The 21,880-nt window shown below is 44.5% G+C and overlaps 1 protein-coding gene across 4 annotated transcripts in view; it reads left to right on the top strand.

Annotated features, from left to right (window-relative positions):
• The window catches only part of DDX60 (DExD/H-box helicase 60), a 646,547-nt gene that overhangs the window by 267,685 nt on the left and 356,982 nt on the right, over positions 1-21,880 (top strand). For all 4 annotated transcript variants that reach the window (XR_006390268.1, XM_044296988.1, XM_044296981.1 and 1 more), the window contains exon 17: positions 20,812-20,961. Coding sequence is in view for 3 of the 4 variants with exons in the window: in XM_044296988.1 (XP_044152923.1) it covers positions 20,812-20,961 (150 nt within the window). In the remaining variant the exon portion in view is untranslated. The remainder of the gene's footprint in view (positions 1-20,811; positions 20,962-21,880) is intronic.

Below are 21,880 nucleotides of genomic sequence, written 5' to 3'. Positions count from 1 at the left end.
TCCGGACCTGAATGTGGGTGATCTGGTGTGGTTGTCTACAAGAAATATTAAACTGAAGGTTCCCTCCTGGAAATTGGGTCCCAAGTTTATTGGGCCTTATAAAATTTTGTCAGTCATCAATCCTGTTGCCTTCCGCCTTGATCTTCCACGGGTTTGGAAGATACATAATGTATTTCACAGATCTCTCCTAAAACCATATGTCCAGCCCACGGTACCCTCCTCTTTGCCTCCTCCTCCGATTTTGGTTGATGGCAATCTGGAGTTTGAGGTTTCCAGAATTGTGGACTCTCGCATTGTCCGCGGTTCTCTTCAGTACCTCGTTCATTGGAAGGGTTATGGTCCTGAGGAGAGGATGTGGGTTCCAATGTCGGACATTAAAGCCACTCGCCTTATCAGGGCATTTCATAGGGCTCATCCTGGGAAGGTGGGTCCTGGGTGTCCGGAGTCCACCCGTAGAGGGGGGGGTACTGTCACTACCAGAGCTTAGAGACGTTCTCACAGCTCTGTGTCTCCACCCCTGTGATGATGTCACTTAGAGTTTGGAGGTGTTCTCACTGTTCTGTTTCTCCGCCCCTGTGATGAGGTCTTTACTCCCAGCTGTTCCTCCTGCGTTTGATTTCCCTGCCTTTAAATCACCCCTCCTCCTATTGCAGGGCGTGGATTATATTTCTCTTTTCAGTTGTAGCTCTGCCTTGAGTATCTTCACTTGTTAAGCTATTAGTTCTCTGGACCTGTGTTCTGTTGCTGCAAGCACTCCGGATATTGCCAGCGGCCCTTGGATCCGTCTTCTCTGCGGCTGCAGCTCCATCAGCTAAGTGTGCAGACATTGTTGTGTACCTGGTGATTTTCTGACTGGATCTGAGGTGGCCACGGTTCCCTCCATATTCTGAGCAGGGCATTGGTGGCCGTGCCCCTTCCACTATTGTAGGGGTTACAGGGCTCATCAGTCTTAGGCACGCGGGCATGCCTCGTTCCACCACATGGATCCGGGCATGTGCTTTAGCAGCATAGGGAGAGTGTTGAGGGTCTGACAGGGGTCACCCTTTCTCTTCCCTAGTTTGGGTCCGGTCAGTAGCTCTTTTTACTGTGTATGCTCTTGTTACCCTTAAACAGCCGTGACAGGAACAGTCCATTGGCATATATTTAGGCCCAGGCACCCAGGCAGAGGAGAGAGGTCCCGTAACAGAGAATCTGGCTTCATGTCAGCAGAGAATCAGTCTGCATGTCATAGCAGAGAATCAGGCTTCATGTCAGCCACCACTGCAACAGTCCATTGTCATATATTTAGGCCCAGCACCCAGGCAGAGGAGAGAGGTCCCGTAACAGAGAATCTGGCTTCATGTCAGCAGAGAATCAGTCTGCATGTCATAGCAGAGAATCAGGCTTCACGTCAGCCACCACTGCAACAGTCCATTGTCATATATTTAGGCCCAGCACCCAGGCAGAGGAGAGAGGTCCCGTAACAGAGAATCTGGCTTCATGTCAGCAGAGAATTAGTCTGCATGTCATAGCAGAGAATCAGGCTTCACGTCACCCAACATTGGAACAGTCCATTGGCATATATTTAGGCCCCGGCACCCAGACAGAGGAGAGGTTCATTCAACTTTGGGTAGCCTCGCAATATAATGGTAAAATGAAAATAAAAATAGGATTGAATGAGGAAGTGCCCTGGAGTACAATAATATATGGTTAAGGGGAGGTAGTTAATGTCTAATCTGCACAAGGGATGGACAGGTCCTGTGGGATCCAAGCCTGGTTCATTTTTATGAACGTCAGCTTGTCCACATTGGCTGTAGACAGGCGGCTGCGTTTGTCTGTAATGACGCCCCCTGCCGTGCTGAATACACGTTCAGACAAAACGCTGGCCGCCGGGCAGGCCAGCACCTCCAAGGCATAAAAGGCTAGCTCTGGCCATGTGGACAATTTAGAGACCCAGAAGTTGAATGGGGCCGAACCATCAGTCAGTACGTGCACACGTACTGTTCCACCATGTTAGTGAAATGTTGCCTCCTGCTAACACATTGCGTATCAGGTGGTGGTGCAATTAGCTGTGGCGTGTTGACAAAACTTTTCCACATCTCTGCCATGCTAACCCTGCCCTCAGAGGAGCTGGCCGTGACACAGCTGCCTTGGCGACCTCTTGCTCCTCCTCTGGCTTGGCCTTGGGCTTCCACTTGTTCCCCTGTGACATTTGGGAATGCTCTCAGTAGCGCGTCTACCAACGTGCGCTTGTACTCGCGCATCTTCCTATCACGCTCCAGTGCAGGAAGTAAGGTGGGCACATTGTCTTTGTACCGTGGATCCAGCAGGGTGGCAACCCAGTAGTCCGCACACGTTAAAATGTGGGTAACTCTGCTGTCGTTGCGCAGGCACTGCAGCATGTAGTCGCTCATGTATGCCAGGCTGCCCAGGCTGCCAAGCTGTCCTCTGTGGGAGGCGTATCGTCATCGTCCTGCCTTTCCCCCCAGTCACGCACCAGTGATGGTCCCGAGCTGCGTTGGGTGCCACCCCGCTGTGACCATGCTTCATCCTCATCCTCCTCCTTATCCTCGTCCTCCTCATCCTCCAGTAGTGGGCCCTGGCTGGCCACATTTGTACCTGGCCTCTGCTGTTGCAAAAAACCTCCCTCTGAGTCACTTCGAAGAGACTGGCCTGAAAGTGCTAAAAATGACCCCTCTTCCTCCTCCTCCTGGGCCACCTCCTCTTCCATCATCGCCCTAAGTGTTTTCTCAAGGAGACATAGAAGTGGTATTGTAACGCTGATGACGGCATCATCGCCACTGGCCATGTTGGTGGAGTACTCAAAACAGCGCAACAGGGCACACAGGTCTCGCATGGAGGCCCAGTCATTGGTGGTGAAGTGGTGCTGTTCCGTAGTGCGACTGACTCGTGCGTGCTGCAGCTGAAACTCCACTATGGCCTGCTGCTGCTCGCACAGTCTGTCCAGCATGTGCAAGGTGGAGTTCCACCTGGTGGGCACGTCGCATATGAGGCGGTGAGCGGGAAGGCCGAAGTTACGCTGTAGCGCAGACAGGCGAGCAGCGGCAGGATGTGAACGCCGGAAGCGCGAACAGACGGCCCGCACTTTATGCAGCAGCTCTGACATGTCGGGGTAGTTGTGAATGAACTTCTGCACCACCAAATTCAGCACATGCGCCAAGCAAGGGATGTGCGTCAAGCCGGCTAGTCCCAGAGCTGCAACGAGATTTCGCCCATTATCGCACACCACCAGGCCGGGCTTGAGGCTCACCGGCAGCAACCACTCGTCGGTCTGTTGTTCTATACCCCGCCACAACTCCTGTGCGGTGTGGGGCCTGTCCCCCAAACATATGAGTTTCAGAATGGCCTGCTGACGTTTACCCCGGGCTGTGCTGAAGTTGGTAGTGAAGGTGTGTGGCTGACTGGATGAGCAGGTGGAAGAAGAGGAGGAGGAAGCTGAGTAGGAGGAGGTGGCAACAGGAGGCAAAGAATCTTGCCCTGCGATCCTTGGCGGCGGAAGGACGTGCGCCAAACAGCTCTCCGCCTGGGGCCCAGCTGCCACTACATTTACCCAGTGTGCAGTTAGGGAGATATAGCGTCCCTGGCCGTGCTTACTGGTCCACGTATCTGTGGTTAGGTGGACCTTGCCACAGATGGCGTTGCGCAGTACACAATTGATTTTATCGGATACTTGGTTGTGCAGGGAAGGCACGGCTCTCTTGGAGAAGTAGTGCCGGCTAGGAACAACATACTGTGGGACAGCAAGCGACATGAGCTGTTTGAAGCTGTCTGTGTCCACCAGCCTAAATGACAGCATTTCATAGGCCAGTAGTTTAGAAATGCTGGCATTCAGGGCCAGGGATCGAGGGTGGCTAGGTGGGAATTTACGCTTTCTCTCAAATGTTTGTGAGATGGAGAGCTGAACGCTGCCGTGTGACATGGTTGAGATGCTTGGTGACGGAGGTGGTGGTGTTGGTGGTACATCCCCTGTTTGCTGGGCGGCAGGTGCCAACGTTCCTCCAGAGGCGGAGGAAGAGGCCGAGGCGGCAGCAGCAGAAGAGGCCGAGGCGGCAGCAGCAGAAGAGGCCGTGGCGGCAGCAGCAGAAGAGGTAGCAGGGGGAGCCTGAGTGACTTCCTTGTTTTTAAGGTGTTTACTCCACTGCAGTTCATGCTTTGCATGCAGGTGCCTGGTCATGCAGGTTGTGCTAAGGTTCAGAACGTTAATGCTTCGCTTCAGGTTCTGATGGCACAGCGTGCAAACCACTCGGGTCTTGTCGTCAGCACATTGTTTGAAGAAGTGCCATGCCAGGGAACTCCTTGAAGCTGCCTTTGGGGTGCTCGGTCCCAGATGGCGGCAGGCAGTAGCAGGCGGAGTCTCTTGGCGGCGGGTGTTCTGCTTTTGCCCACTGCTCCCTCTTTTGCTACGCTGTTGGCTCGGTCTCACCACTGCCTCTTCCTCCGAACTGTGAAAGTCAGTGGCACGACCTTCATTCCATGTGGGGTCTAGGACCTCATCGTCCCCTGCATCGTCTTCCACCCAGTCTTGATCCCTGACCTCCTGTTCAGTCTGCACACTGCAGAAAGACGCAGCAGTTGGCACCTGTGTTTCGTCATCATCAGAGACATGCTGAGGTGGTATTCCCATGTCTTTATCATCAGGAAACATAAGTGGTTGTGCGTCAGTGCATTCTATGTCTTCCACCGCTGGGGAAGGGCTGGGTGGATGCCCTTGGGAAACCCTGCCAGCGGAGTCTTCAAACAGCATAAGAGACTGCTGCATAACTTGAGGCTCAGACAGTTTCCCTGGTATGCATGGGGGTGAAGTGACAGACTGATGGGCTTGGTTTTCAGGCGCCATCTGTGCGCTTTCTGCAGAAGACTGGGTGGGAGATAATGTGAACGTGCTAGATCCACTGTCGGCCACCCAATTGACTAATGCCTGTACCTGCTCAGGCCTTACCATCCTTAGAACGGCATTGGGCCCCACCAAATATCGCTGTAAATTATGGCCGCTACTGGGACCTGAGGTAGTTGGTACACTAGGACGTGTGGCTGTGGCAGAACGACCACGTCCTCTCCGAGCACCAGAGGGTCCACTAACACCACCACGACCATGTCCGCGTCCGCGTCCTTTACTAGATGTTTTCCTCATTGTTATCGTTCACCACAACAACAAAAATATTATTTGACCCAATGTATTGAATTCAAATAAAGACAACTAACACTATCTGGCTATCTATTTAGGTACCGTATTACACTAATACAGGCACAGCAGTAACCACAGATTTAGCTGACTATAAATTTGAGGCCTATTATTTAGGCGCTGGGTGACAGGTATAGGTTTACTGACAGAATTAGACTTGTAAATGCACAGTAGCGTGTGTGTGAAGTTATTCAGAATGACCCTATGTGCACCTTGAATCTGATATACCCTTTTAGGGATAGATTTAAAATAGCTCTGATACAGCAGAAACCACTAAATTAGGAAATTGCTAAATTGGGAATTGTATTTCAACCCAGAACAAAAACTGTGCTTTGACGGACACTAAATAACTTGACCAGCCACAGCAGTAACGACAGATTTAGCTGGATATAAATTTGAGGCCTAGTATTTAGGCGCTGGGTGACAGGTATAGGTTTACTGACAGAATTAAACTTGGAAATGCACAGTAGCGTGTGTGTGAAGTTATTCAGAATAACCCTATGTGCACCTTGAATCTGATATACCCTTTTAGGGATAGATTTAAAATAGCTTTGATACAGCAGAAACCACTAAATTAAGAAATTGCTAAATTGGGAATTGTATTTCAACCCAGAACAAAAAATGTGCTTTGACGGACACTAAATAACTTGACCAGCTACAGCAGTAACGACAGATTTAGCTGGATATAAATTTGAGGCCTAGTATTTAGGTGCTGGGTGACAGGTATAGGTTTACTGACAGAATTAGACTGGGATATGCACAGTAGCGTGTGTGTGAAGTTATTCAGAATGACCCTATCTGCACCTTGAATCTAATATACCCTTTTAGGGATAAATTTAAAGTAGGCCTGATACAGCAGAAACCACTAAATTAGGAAATTGCTAAATTGGGAATTGTATTTCAACCCAGAACAAAAACTGTGCTTTGACGGACACTAAATAACTTGACCAGCCACAGCAGTAACGACAGATTTAGCTGGATATAAATTTGAGGCCTAGTATTTAGGCGCTGGGTGACAGGTATAGGTTTACTGACAGAATTAGACTGGGATATGCACAGTAGCGTGTGTGTGAAGTTATTCAGAATGACCCTATCTGCACCTTGAATCTAATATACCCTTTTAGGGATAAATTTAAAGTAGGCCTGATACAGCAGAAACCGCTAAATTAGGAAATTGCTAAATTGGGAATTGTATTTCAACTCAGAACAAAAACTGTGCTTTGACGGACACTAAATAACTTGACCAGCCACAGCAGTAACGACAGATTTAGCTGGATATAAATTTGAGGCCTAGTATTTAGGCGCTGGGTGACAGGTATAGGTTTACTGACAGAATTAGACTTGGAAATGCACAGTAGCGTGTGTGTGAAGTTATTCAGAATGACCCTATGTGCACCTTGAATCTGATATACCCTTTTAGGGATAGATTTAAAATAGCTCTGATACAGCAGAAACCACTAAATTAGGAAATTGCTAAATTGGGAATTGTATTTCAACCCAGAACAAAAACTGTGCTTTGACGGACACTAAATAACTTGACCAGCCACAGCAGTAACGACAGATTTAGCTGGATATAAATTTGAGGCCTATTATTTAGGCGCTGGGTGACAGGTATACGTTTACCGACAGAATTAGACTGGGATATGGCCAAAAAATAACCAGACTATTGATGGTTAAATGCACTTGGTGTGACAGCTTGACCCTGATGTAGGATTTAGCCAAAATACAACCACACCATTGAGGGTTAAATGCACTTGGTGACAGGCTCAGCTTGCCCCTGATGTAGTATATGGCCAAAAAATAACCAGACTATTGATGGTTAAATGCACTTGGTGTGACAGCTTGACCCTGATGTAGGATTTAGCCAAAAAACAACCACACCATTGAGGGTTAAATGCACTTGGTGACAGGCTCAGCTTGCCCCTGATGTAGTATATGGCCAAAAAATAACCAGACTATTGATGGTTAAATGCACTTGGTGTGACAGCTTGACCCTGATGTAGGATTTAGCCAAAAAATAACCACACTATTGCTGGTTAAATGCACTTGGTGTGACAGCTTGACCCTGATGTAGGATTTAGCCTAAAAAAACCACACCATTGAGGGTTAAATGCACTTGGTGGCAGCTTGTGCTGGCGCACCACAAGACACAAAATGGCCGCCGATCACCCCAGAAAAAAGTGACTGAAAAACGCTCTGGGCAGCCTAAAAACAGTGAGCAATTCAATAGCAGCAGTTCAATCATCCACAGCTGCAGATCGATCTCTGAATGAAGTCTTTTGGAGGAGTTAATCACTGCCTAATCTCGCCCTAACGTCGCGGCTGCAACCTCTCCCTATGCTGATCAGAGCAGAGTGACGTGCGGCGCTACTTGACTCCAGCTTAAATAGAGGCTGGGTCACATGGTGCTCTGGCCAATCACAGCCATGCCAATAGTAGGCATGGCTGTGACGGCCTCTTGGGGCAAGTAGTATGACGCTTGTTGATTGGCTGCTTTGCAGCCTTTCAAAAAGCGCCAAGAAAGCGACGAACACTGAACCCGAACCCGGACTTTTACGAAAATGTCCGGGTTCGGGTCCGTGTCACGGACACCCCAAAATTCGGTACGAACCCGAACTATACAGTTCGGGTTCGCTCATCCCTACCTGTGGGGACTTGCAAAAAGCTGGTCTGCAATTATAGGAAGCGTTTGATTGCTGTAATAGCCAATAAAGGCTATTCTATTGATTATTGAGAAGGGTATGAATAATTTTGGACTGGACACTTTTTGCTCAAATGTAAATAAAAGCTGAGAAATGTTTTTTTTTTCCCACAATAATGTCTCTTGTACATTGTCTTATTATCTTTTTGGAGACACCTATGTAATTTCCCATCAAAAAATTACTTGCTGGTTGAATAAAAGTAACTTTAAGTCAAAATTTGCCTGGGGTATGAATAATTATGGGCAGCACTGTATACTGTGTTTATTTAGCTGTGTCCTGACTAAGATTTATAAGAGGGGGAGGTGGAAAGCAAGTCTGTTTTTCCTGTCATACCAATATCCTGTCTCTTATGTTTGAATATGATAAGCCCCTGCTGAACCGCTTGACGGTTGACTGTTCAGATCTGTGATTTCATCATAGTGATAAAGTCTATGGCTATGTGTTGTCATGGGCTCTTGCAAAGGCAGTAAGAGTACTGCAGATCTCTGTTTGGGAGTCTTGTTCTGGCCACAAGTGGAGCAGTAAGCCACATAATCCCGAATATCCTAAGTAATCACAGGCAACCAATAGTGTCAGAAAATCATACTGCAAAATCATACTACTTAGAGAAAACCTGCATGACTGGAAATTTTAGAGCGATGACCCCCAAGTCAAGGTCTATCCTCTCTTAGCCATAGGAATATACAGTCATGTGAAAAAATTAGGACACCCTTTGAAAGCATGTGGTTTTTTGTAACATTTTTAATAAAAGGTTATTTCATCTCCGTTTCAACAATACAGAGAGATTAAAGTAATCCAACTAAACAAAGAAAACTGAAGAAAAGTCTTTTCAAGATCTTCTGTAAATGTCATTCTACAAAAATGCCTATTCTAACTGAGGAAAAAGATAGGACACCCTCACATGTATTCCCTCTTAAATTGGCTCAGATCTCACACAGGTATATCACACCAGGTGCACATAATTAGTAGATCGTTACTCTGCATGTTGAATGAGGCTTGCCCTATTTAAACCTCAGACATTTAGTTTGGTGTGCTCCTGACTGTTGAAGTGAGAGTGAGCACCATGGTGAGAGCAAAAGAGCTGTCAGAGGACTTCAGAAAAAAGATTGTAGCAGCCTATGAGTCTGGGAAGGGATTTAAAAAGATCTCAAAAGATTTTGAAATCAGCCATTCCACTGTCCGGAAGATAGTCTACAAGTGGAGGGATTTCAAAACAACTGCCAACATGCCCAGGACTGGTCGCCCCAGCAAGTTCACCCCAAGAGCAGACTGCAAGATGCTAAAAGAGGTCTCCAAAAACCCTAAAGTGTCATCTCGAGAACTACAGCAGGCTCTGGCTACTGTTGATGTAGAAGTACATGCCTCTACAATCAGAAAGAGACTGTACAAGTTTAACTTGCATGGGAGGTGTGCAAGGAGGAAACCTTTGCTTTCCAAGAGAAACATCGAGGCCAGACTGACATTTGCCAAAGATAAAGTTGACAAAGACCAGGACTTCTGGAATAATGTTCTTTGGACAGATGAGTCCAAAATTGAATTATTTGGACACAACAGCAGAGGACATGTTTGGCGTAAACCAAACACAGCATTCCAAGAAAAGAACCTCATACCAACTGTGAAGCATGGAGGTGGAAGTGTCATGGTTTGGGGCTGCTTTGCTGCAGCAGGACCTGGTCAGCTCACCATCATAGAATCCACGATGAATTCTACTGTGTATCAAAAGGTGCTTGAAGAACATGTGAGACCATCAGTTAGAAAATTAAAGCTGAAGCGGAACTGGACCATGCAACATGACAATGACCCAAAACATACTAGTAAATCAACCAAAGATTGGCTGAAAAAGAAGAAATGGAGAGTCCTGGAATGGCCAAGTCAAAGTCCAGATTTGAATCCCATTGAGATGCTGTGGGGTGACTTGAAAAGGGCTGTACGTGCAAGAAACCCCTCAAACATCTCACAGCTGAAAAAGTTCTGCATTGAGGAGTGGGGTAAAATTTCCTCAGACCGATGTCGAAGACTGGTAGATGGCTACAAGAACCGTCTCACTGCAGTTATTTCAGCCAAAGGAGGTAACACTCGCTATTAGGGGCAAGGGTGTCCTATCTTTTTCCTCAGTTAGAATAGGCATTTTTGCAGAATGACATTTACAGAAGATCTTGAAAAGACTTTTCTTCAGTTTTCTTTGTTTAGTCGGATTACTTTAATCTCGCTGTATTGTTGAAACGGAGATGAAATAACCTTTTATTAAAAATGTTACAAAAAACCACATGCTTTCAAAGGGTGTCCTAATTTTTTCACATGACTGTAAGTCTAGCAATGAGGGATGTCCCTGAACTGGTCAGCAGGGTCAAACAAATGAGAGAGTGCTTCTGTATTGGTGTTCTTGTCTGCTGGACGGAAATGCAAAATGAAAACTGAGCAAAGAAAAGTTACCACTGAACCTGATGAAGTTTAAGCCACTGAGGTGACTGAAGATAGGTCAGATTCCTGTGGTCTGTGTAAATGATGACAGGATGACGGCGGTCTTGCAGCAGATGGCATCACTCTTCTAGGGCCAACTTGATAGCAAGCAACTCTCTGTCCCCAGTAAAATGATTCAGCTCTGCTGAGGAGAAAGCCTTCAAGAAGAAGCCACAGGTGAGCATCTTGCCTGAGATTCCCTTCTGAGTAAGGCTGTCTCGGGCACACACGGAGGAAGCAAGCTCCTCAAGAAAGAACTGCTTTGTGACATCAGGATGGTGTAATATCATGGTGATAGGAAAGCCCATTTCAGGGACTGGAATGTGATTTCTGCCTCCGATGTCCATTCCTTGGCATTTACCCCCTCCAAGTGAAAGCTGAAATTGGGGCTATAAGGGCAGAAAAGTGCAGAATAAATTGTCAGTAGTACTTGGTCAAGTTCAGGAACCGCTAAATAGCTCCCAGACCCTGTAGGATGGGGCCTGTGCAAAAGCACAGTAGGGATCCATCTTAATTCAGTGATCAGAGATTATGTATCCGAGGAAAGGCAACATTTTTTCTCTCGAAGATATACTTTTCAAACTTTGCATATAATCTGTTGTCCATTAGTGATGAGCGGCAGGTGCCATATTCGATTTTGCCGAAATTCGCGAATATTCGAAATAATATTCGTTTTATATTCGTCGAAATCGAATATTCGTCATTATTCTCGTTATCGCGATTAATATGCGATTTTAATAATCGCGTATTGCGATTTTTACTTAAAGGCTACTCTCCTATTGAAATAGCAATGCGATTAATTCAAGTTATAATAATCGACTTTCGATTTCAACTTAGCACTGCTATATTCAATATTCGTTAATTCCAGCCTAATATGGAATATAGCAGGTCCAAGCATATATAACTTGAAATAATCGAATTGCGATTTCGACTTAGCACTGCTATATTCCATATTAGGCTAGAATTAACGAATATGGAATATAGCATTACTAAGTTGAAATCGCCATGCGATTACTTCGAGTTATATTAATCGCATTGCGATTTCAACTTGGACCTGGTTTACTATGGTTGGCTTGGTAGAATTAGCGAATATGACGAATATATTCGTTATATTCCACAAAACGAAGATAACGAAGTATTCTGCATCTTCGTTTTAGCTACCTATTCGTCAACTTCGCTAATTCTAGCAATCATATAGGAAAGTTGACTATAGAGACAGCTAAGTTTAATTCGCTATGCGATTATATTACTTTGCTTTTTTTTTAAATAAATAGAATAATTATAATACCTGATAATTATTATAATTATTCTATTTATAAAAAAAAAGCAAAGTAATATAATCGCATAGCGAATTAAACACAGCTGTCTCTATAGTCAACCTTCCTATTTGATTGCTAGAATTAGCGAAGTTGATGAATAGGTAGCTAAAACAAAGATGCAGAATACTTCGTTATCTTCGTTTTGTGGAATATGACGAATACATTCGTAATCTTTGTTTTGTGGAATATGATGAATACTTAGTTATATTCGTTTTGTGGAATATGACGAATACATTCGTCATATTCGCTAATTCTACCAAGCCAACCATAGTAAACCAGGTCCAAGTTGAAATCGCAATTCGATTGTTATAACTTGAATTAATCGAATTGCGATTTCAGCTTAGCACTGCTATATTCCATATTAGGCTAGAATTAACGAATATGGAATATAGCAGTACTAAGTTGAAATCGCAATTCGATTATTATAACTTGAAATAATCGAATTGCGATTTCAGCGTAATTCTCAAATCCGACAGTACATTCTAGTATATGGAGACGTTCCCATGAGCACGGAAGTCGGCAGAAGCGGCAACGGGCACTGACTGGAGCAGCCAGGAAGCCAGGAATCCAAAGGACAGGTAAGAACAAAAAAAAAATAAGAATATTCGAAATATCGAATTTATAGCACTATATTCGAAATATTCCCGAATTAGCGAAGTGTCGATATTCGCAAAAAAAAATCGATAGTTGAATATTCGCGCTCAGCACTATTGTCCATCAGATAATGGAGGACAGTCCCGGCATGCCTCCGATGTGCAGTCAGATCAGGAGAGAATACCAAGATGTTGTCCAGGTAGACCACTAAGCAGACATACAGAAAATCTCTGAAGATATCATTTACAAACTCTTTAGAAAGGCCAAAAGGCATGGAGGGATATCCATAATGCCTATCTCTGGTGTAAAATACTGTGTTCCACTCATAGACTTCTCACATCTGAATCCACAGAGCCTATAAAAGAGTTCGGAGATCAGTGGCAAAGGATACTTCTTCTTGCAGGGTCACAAAGACCCATCCTTCTTCACAAAAAAGAATCTAGCTCAAGCATAGGAAGGCCTGATTCTCAAGTAGATTTGGCCAGGAGGAGGCATAGTACCAGGATGAAAGTCTATTGGACTGTCTTAGGGTTGGTGTAGAGACAAGGTCTCTACCTCTGCATAAATAGCATAGGTTAATGATAGGTCCTGCAAATTCAAGGAAAACCTGTGGAGCCTGGGCAGGCAGGTTTCATAGAAGCCAGGCAGAGGGAGTGACAGTGCAGAAACTGCCCAGAGTTATTATTTTTATTATTATTATTTATTATTAAAGCACCATTCATTCCATAGTGCTGTACATATGATAAGCGGTACACATACATAATACAGACAATTGCACTAAGCATAAACAAGACGAGTTACAGACTGGTACAGAAGGAGAGAGGGCTCTGCCCACGAGGCTTACAATCTACATGGTATGGGAGGACACAGTAGGTGAGGATAAAGCTGGTCATGGCAGTATAGAGGCAGCAGGATCACTGGTTGAAGGCTTGTCTGAAGAGGTGAGTTTTCAGGTTTCTTTTGAAGGATTCCACTGTAGGTGAGAGTCTGATATGTTAAAGTAGCAAGTTCCAGAGTGTGGTGGACGCACAGGAAAAATCTTGGAGGCGATTGTGGGAAGAGGTGATAAGAGGAGAGGAGAGAAGGAGGTCTTGTGAGGATCGGAGACTGCGTGTGGGGATGTATCAGGAAAGTAGCTCAGAGATGTAGGGAGGGGACAGGTTGTGGACGGCCTTGTATGTATTTGTTAGTATTTTGAACTGAATTCGCTGGGCAATGGGGAGCCAGTGAAGGTATTGGCAGGGTGAGAGATGTATTAGTCAGGCAGCAGAGTTGAGGATAGATTGGAGGGGTGCGAGTGTGCTAGATGGAAGGCCACAGAGAAGAGTGTTGCAGTAGTCTAGGCAGGAGATGATGAGGGCATGTACAAGCATTTTCACAGATTCAAAGTTAAGGAAAGTGCGGATGTGGGAGATATTTTTATTGTTGTATAAACTTTATTCTTTTCTTTCTTACAACATATAATCTTTCATCGCATCAATAACATAATATAGCATATTCAATATTACTACTATAACAAATATTATTAGTTATCACCCGGGAACCCACCCACCACCCCTGGGGGAAGAGGGGGAGAGAGAGGAACGAGAAGAGGAAAAAAAAACAAAAAAAAACCTCAACCTAATATGCCCATTTATTCCAAATCTCGTCAACTCCTGGTGGATTTTTAGTATAGCACTCAGAAACCCGTTGAGTTTTAATAAGATTAACTACTGCTTCACGCCACTGTCCCACTGTGGGCGGATCTTCTTTTATCCATTTCCTGAGTATAAGGAGTCTAGCTTGAAATAATATTTTACCCAAAACCAATCGTGCTTCCTTCTTTAATTTCAGATGTTCAGTTGCTCCCAATATACAAACTACTGGATCTTCGATCATCTGAACATCCAGAAATACAGATACACTCTCTGCTATCTCTTTCCAATATCTGAAAAGTCTGGGACATCTCCAAAAACAGTGAATTAAATCTGCATCCCTTTCCCTACATTTTGGGCAATTATCCGACATTCTTACACCCATTTTCTTTAACATCTTAGGAGATCTATGTAATCTGTGTACTATAAAAAACTGTGATATTTTATGTGAACCCCTATCCGACACCGTTGGATAAGGGCATCTTTCCATTTCTCACCAGAAAGGAGAGGCTGAAGTTCTTTTTCCCATTTTTTTTTAGCTAGTATTGTAATCCGTTCTTTCTTTCCTTCCATCAATATCCCGTATCTTTTTTTTGTAGTACCTCTTTTTTCTCCTCCATCAGTGAATTTGTATATCCGGTCTGATTGTTCCTTTCTATATTTATCTAATTTTAGCCCTGTCCTCAGAGCGATCCTGAACTGAAAATATTTGTAAATATCCTTTTGGGGGATCCCTAACTCCCTCACAAGTGTATTAAAATCCTTCAATTTATCTTCTTCAAATACCTGAGCTAAATATTTTATCCCCTTTTTTTCCCAGTCAATATAACTCCTGATCGTTTGGAGTTCCTTCAAATTTATCCCAAATAATTTTTTAATGTGCCCCCATATGTGATCCATTGCATTCATAATTCTATTTCCTGTGATATTTTTATCAAGTGTACCCGATTCCATTATCTCTTACCCTGCTTTCACACCTGAGCGTTTCTCAAATGCGCGTTTTCCGTGCGTTCTTGTCGCGCGTTTTTATGCACGTTTTTTGTAATAGTAAACGCGTGTTTGACGCGCGTTTGTGTGATTGACTGCAGTGTCCTATGGCCACAAACGCGCGTCAAAACGCCCCAAAGAAGCTCAAGTACTTGATTATGCGTCGGGCGTTTTACAGCGCGATCGTACGCGCTGTAAAACGCCCAGGTGAGAACCATTCCCATAGGGAAGCATTGGTTTTCATGTGTTGAGCATTTTACAGCGCGTTTGAACGCGCTGTAAAACGCTCAGGTGTGAACTTAGGGTAAGTGATTGAGTTCCCCTCTCCAACCCATTTTATCTAGCTCCTGTCTTCCCACTAAACTATTCAAGCTATCTCTTATCTGACTATATTGTGTTATCAAGTAATACATAAACCAGTTAGGAACCGCCAAACCACCCTCTCTCACTGGGAGCTGAAGCACTTCTTTTTTTATCCTAGGGGTAGAGCCTTTCCATATGAATTCCCCCATTAGGCGATCAAGTAATCTAAATATCTTCTGCGGGAGTCTTATTGGGGCATTTTGTAACACATAAAGTACCTTTGGTAGAAAAATCATTTTTATTAAATTTACCCGACCTTGAATAGAGAGTGGTAGTCTTTTCCAAATATGTATTTTGGTTCTAAGTTCTTTTATTACAGGGAGTAGATTTAATTTTTCAAAGTCTTCTATATTGCCGGAGATTTGTAAGCCTAAATATTTAAAACTCGTGTTTCTCAAGTACTTGAACCCTTAAATCCCTCCCTAACTGCCCATCACCCAATACCATCATATGGGATTTCGCCCAATTAATATTTAGTCCAGAAAAAGCACCAAACTTATCTATTTTATCTAATACCCTGGTAAACTGATCCCCTGTGTTGTGCATAAATATCAAAATATCATCGGCATACATTAATAATTTTTCATCTCCTTCCGCATATTGAAAACCTTTTATCTCCCTATCGTTTCTTATTATACTTGCGAGGGGCTTAATTGCTATAGCGAATAATAGTGGGGAGAGAGGGCATCCCTGCCTGGTGCCCCGGGAAAGGGCAAGAGGCAGGGACAAGCTCCCGTCCACCATCACTCTAGCCCTTGGGATGGAATATATAAGCTGAATCCATTAAAAAAAAAAACTCGCCTATACCAACCCTTTCCAAGACTGCCCATAGATACTCCCATTCAATACAGTCAAATGCCTTTTGAGCGTCCAATGAACGTATTGCTTTGTCACCTGGTTCTATTCTGTTAGCCTCAATATTAAGGTACAACCTTCTTATATTTGAATATATTGTTCTACCAGGTATAAAACTAGTCTGATCTTCATGGATTATACCTTTAATCACTCTGTAGAGCCTCCCTGCCAGAACCTTTGCCAGGATTTTAACATCCGTATTCAACAAAGATATTGGTCTGTAGGATCCAGGGTCCAGTTGATCTTTGCCCTTTTTTGGGATCATTGTAATAATTGCCTCTTTCATAGAGTCTGGTAGATCCCCTAACTTCTGTCCCTCCTTCAATGTTGTTATTAGTTCCGGTATTAAAACCCGGGCAAAGACCTTATATATTTCAAAGGGAAGGCCGTCGCACCCTGGTGTTTTTGCGGATTTTACTTTACCCAAAACGTCATTAATTTCAGCGATTGATATTTCTCTATCCAAATATTCCTTTTGGGCCTGGGATATCTTTCTCCAAACAACCTGATCTAAATATGAGTCCAACTCTAATCTTGAATATCGTACCCTAGTTTCATAGAGTTCCTGGAAGTACTCCCTAAAAACCTTTTTGACTCCTTCCGGTGTGGTAATTATTTTGTCCTTATTATCTCTAATTACCCCCAGCCAAGATTTACTTCTTTGGTTTTTTACAATACCTGCCAAAAAATTTCCCACTTTTTCTCCCTCTGAAGCCAGTCGGACCCCTTGGAAGAACAGTTCTTTCCTACTTTTCTCAAGCTGATGTATTTTTAGTTTTTCCTGTTCTTCCCTCCCATTCCTTCCTATTTTGTTCAGTAGGGTTAATCATACATGCCCTACTTACTTCTTGTATTTTCTTTTCTAATAGATTGGCACTTTCCTTATTACATTTTTTCCAGTAGTTTACCTTTTTAAACAGAAGTCCTCTCAGGACTGCCTTGGCTGTGTCCCAGACTATCAGTCTATTGGCAGAATTGTTATTCTCCTGGAAATAAAAAGTTAATTCCTCGATTATACTCTCTGTATCTGAAATAAATGACAACCAGTGGGCGTTAAACTTGAACAATTAAAAATTATTCTTTCTACTCAAATCTAGTTCCATTACCACTGTGCGGGAGATATTTTTGAGTTGGAGGCGGCAGGTGGTGGAAAAGGCTTGGATGTGCAGTCGGAAGGAGAGGGCAGAATCCAAGGTCACTCCAAGGCAGCGGACTTGGTTGACCGGGAAGAGTGTGCATCCAGTGATCGTGATAGATAGGTCTGTTAGGGGGGTTGAGCAAGATGGGGGAAAGATGATGAATTTTGTTTTATCCATGTTAAGTTTTAGAAAGCGAGAGGAGAAGAAGGATGATATGGCAGATAGACATTGTGGGATTCTGGATAATAAGGTGGTGATGTCTGGACCAGAGAGGTAGATTTGTGTGTCGTCAGCATAAGAGTGATACTGAAAGCCATGGGACTCCATAAGATGTCCCAGGCCAAAAGTGTAGATAGAGAAGAGCAGGGGTCCTAGGACAGAGCTTTGCGGGACACCAACAGAGAGGGAATGAGACGAGGAGGTGGTGTGAGAGTGGGAGACGCTAAACGTCTGTGAGGTATGATGTGATCCAGGAGAGGGACAGGTTAGTGATGCCAAGAGATGAGAGAGTTTTTAACAGAAGGGAGTGGTAGACAGTGTCAAAGGCAGAGGACAGGTCAAGGAGAAGGAGGACAGAGTATTGTTTTTTGGTTTTGGCTGTTAGTAGGTGACTTTGGTAAGGGCAGTCTCAGTCGAGTGGTGGGGTGGGAAGCCAGGTTGTACCCGGTCAAAGAGGGAGCCAGAGGAGAGGTGAGAGGACAGTTTGGAATGGACATGTTGTTCAAGTAGCTCTGAGGCATACGGAAGAAGCAATATGGGGCGATAACTGGACAAAGAAGATGGGTCAAGTGAAGGCTTTTTGAGGATGGGTGTAATGGTAGCATGTTTAAAAGCAGAGGGGAAGGCACCAGAGATTAGTGATAGGTTGAAGAGATGAGTTAGGGCTGGGATAAACACTGTAGTGAGGTTAGGGATGAGGTGGGATGGAATTGGGTCAAGTGCACAGGTGGTGAGATGTGATTTGGAGAGTAGAGTGGAGAGTTTTTCTTCTGTAACGGTGGAGAAGTGGGTTTTGGGAGAAGAGGACCGAGCAGTTGTGTAGAGGGTCTGTGGGGACTGTGTACTGAAGCTTTCTCTAATGTTGACTATCTTTTGTTTGAAGTATGTGGCAAAGTCTTCAGCTGAGATGAGAGGGTGGGGGCGCTGGGGGACGGAGAAGGGAGTTAAAAGTGTTAAAAAGTTGTTTAGGGCTGTGGGCCAGGGAAGATATGAGAGATGAGAAGTAGGCCTGTTTTGCATCAGCGAGTGAGGATTTGAATATGAGAAGGGATTGCTTGTATGCGGTGAAGTGATCCTTAGAATGGGATTTCTTCCATCGCCGCTCAGCAGCCCTGGAAGCTTGTCTGAGTTTTTTGGTCAGGTTGGTGTGCCAGGGTTGTCTGTTGATTTTTTGGGTTTTGTTGTGTGTGAGGGGGGCAACAGTGTCCAGAGCTGTACTTATTGTGGTTCCTGCAGGGGGGTGTTAGTGTGTGGACCGGGGGAACAGCAGAAGAGACCAGTGAAGAGAGGGAGAGTAGGTTGTGGTCGGATAGGGGGAGAGGCGAATTAGACAGGTTAGATAGGGAGCAGAGGCGGCTCAGGTGGGTAATGATAAGATCCAAAGTGTGACCATCTCTGTGGGTGGGAGCTGAAGACCACTGTGAGAAGTCGAAGGAAAATGAGAGTGATAGGAGTTTAGAGGCGAGAGGTGAGTGGGAGGTGTCCATAGGAATGTTGAAGTTGCCCATGATGATAGTGGGGATGTCTGCAGAAAGAAAGTGTAGTAGCGAGGTGTTAAAGTGGTCAAGAAAGATGGTGGCTGGGCCTAAATGACAGCTACTTGAAGGTTGGAGGGAGAGTAAATGAGAACAGAGTGTACTTCAAATGAGGTGAGCGTAATGGAGGGTGGCAGTGGAGTTGGGCTGTAGGAGCAGGTGTCTGAGTTCCAATCAATAACAGGACTAATGTAGCCAGAATCATGGCAGCCCCAGTATGAGAGGACTAGTTAAAACAGGCAGGACATACAATGAAAAATCTTCTCAGAGTGTAAGAACCTCTATTGAAGATCCATGGGCTCCTTGACATAGTGTATTATCTCTAGCAGAGGCACTTCCTTGACAGAAGTCACCACCAGGAACCTCTCTAATAGTTTGGTGTGGATGCGGAAGCAGGTTACCAAGATCTGATGTAGGAAATTTTCTGCTGAGCCAGATTCCAAAAAGGCCAGTTTGGCAAACCAGAGATCACTGTATGACAGTTACTGGAACAGTTTTGTAGAGAGCTTGTCTTCACCTAGGGTCGTCTCTCCAACCGAACCTAGGCACTGGACCCAACTTAAGGGTCTTATAGTGACCTTGAGCTCCACAATACACAAATACATAAATTATTTCTCCAATGAAGTTGCTTCTTCTCCTCAGACAATCTCACTTTGTCTATCTGCATAGGCTCAGAAGAGGCGATGAAGGCAGCTCATCCTTAAAAACGCCAGACAAACCCTCCCAGAACGCAGCCACCAGGGCCCCGATATTCCACGCCAGTGTGTGGCTAGTGTGTGGAACTTTATTGCATACTGGCCTACAGTGAGGTTGCCCTGATGGAGGGGCAAAAAGAGATGAGGCTGCAGAAGTGGAAATATCAGGCTACTCAAAAACCTTGTGAAAAGTAGTAAGAAATTCCTGCAAATTATTAGTCAGGGGATCACTCCATTTCTTGGGGGGACAGGGGGGGGGGGGTTGTAATCAAAACTAGCACTTTACCGGACAGGAGTGAAAATATATATGCCACCTTAGACTGATTTGTGGAAAGCTGGTTAGCTGGTAAGCCTGTAATGCAAAGTAAATTGTACACTGGTTAAAAAACACAAAACATGATTTGGGATCTCCTTCATAATGAAGAGGTAATGGATGATGCAGGCTGCAAGCTAAGCCTGGCACAGGTGGTAGTGCAGACACAGCGACAGGAGGTGGAGGTGTCTGGGTGGAAGTAGTTCAAGCATCTAGGTCAGCTGAAATGGTGTTTAAGTACTGCAGAATTTGCCCCTGGCTACCACACTGATTAGTTAGCTCCTTAAATACTTCAGGGAGACTAATCTTGGTGGAATAGTAGGATACATGCCCTATGCAAACTGTTATGCTGCAGTATTTACTCCGTCCAAAAACCGTACAGTGACTGAACTGATGACATCCTGATGCATACTGAATGGATTGCTCACCATTCAGAATGCATTTGGATAAAACTGATCAGTTTTTTTCCGGTATTGAGCCTCTATGACGGAACTCAATACCGGAAAAGTTTAACGCAAGTGTGAAAGTAGCCTTAGCTGACTGGCTGCAGCCATTGGGAGCTTAGTGCATGAAAATTTATACTAATACCATTGATTAATCTCCTTGCATTGAGCTTCCCCTAGTGGCTGCTTCATGAAAATCCAGTGTTTTTATGACTGGAATAGAAAAAGTTTAGCTCTGGGCCCTGTAGCATCCGTTATGCCTTCGGTATGCCTTGAAGATACTTCAGCTGGTGTAGATATGACATTTCCTTATGTAATGTAGAAGCAAAAATGATTAGTACCAGCCCATTAATCTACTTTTCTATTCTCAGAGAGAACTTCTTGATGCTGTTGACAACAATGAATCTGCAGTCATAGTGGCCCCAACATCTTCAGGAAAAACGTATGCATCTTATTATTGCATGGAGAAAGTTTTGTCACAAAGCAATGAAGCAGTTGTAGTTTATGTTGCTCCCACTAAGGTAAGACTTTCGTTTTCTTATAAGCTTTAGTTAGCAGCTCTTCTATCTACCTTCAGAAAAGAAAGCTGATAACCATAATACAAGCCCACTCAACACTTATTCGGACACTTGTAAAGTATCAAAAATAAAGGGGGCATCTCTGGTGATTTATTTAACCCAAAAATAGCCACTATGTTTCTGCACAAGTACAACCTGGCATAACTCAGTAGTAGTTCTTATAATAGTCTGTGGTATGTTAATAAATATGGGGTACACTTTAATAAGTATGGCCATCATCTTTTGTGATCAGCTTTATGAAACACATTAATGCTATAGGAAGGAGTTGTCCAGCAAATACTCTTGGGCAGCCTGCTCCCTGTCAGACCTGTGGAGGAAAGTATACTTACCTGCTCCCTGCCGCTTGTTTCTGGCTCCTTCAGTCACTGACTGCAGTGGTGCACATGATCCCTGTAAAGGGGTGGACTGGCCATAGATTCTGATTCCCAGTGGACAGCCTGAATCCCCTGCACTGCTGCCGACCAGGAACATAATCTGGCACTCCCAATAGATACCTGGCCAGCGGCTGCAGATCGCTCTTCTGAATTTAACTGTATCATCATCCTCAGGACAGGGATGCAATTGAATACTGTGACAGGGCATGGCAGCCGATGGTTCCCTGCCCTGCTGTTCCCACTCATTCACAGGTCTACTCTAGTAGGCGTAAGGCTTATGAGGAAGTAAATCTGTCGTAAAGCAATGTTATTACTACTGTTGGCACTGGGTCCTGAGCATTGCTATGACGTCATCAGTATTGCCTGTGCCAAGATGCATTGCAGTGACTTCATAACAACTGATCACCTGCACTGGGATGCAGGTTACTCAGGCTGTAGGCCAGAAGAGGTCTGCATCGAGGACAGCACAAGGAAACGGGACAGGTGAG

This window comes from Bufo gargarizans, chromosome 1, assembly GCF_014858855.1.
Source record: "Bufo gargarizans isolate SCDJY-AF-19 chromosome 1, ASM1485885v1, whole genome shotgun sequence".
Classification (NCBI taxonomy): domain Eukaryota; kingdom Metazoa; phylum Chordata; class Amphibia; order Anura; family Bufonidae; genus Bufo; species Bufo gargarizans.
Note: the sequence above shows the minus strand (reverse complement) of the source record. Positions and strands in the feature narration are given on the sequence as shown.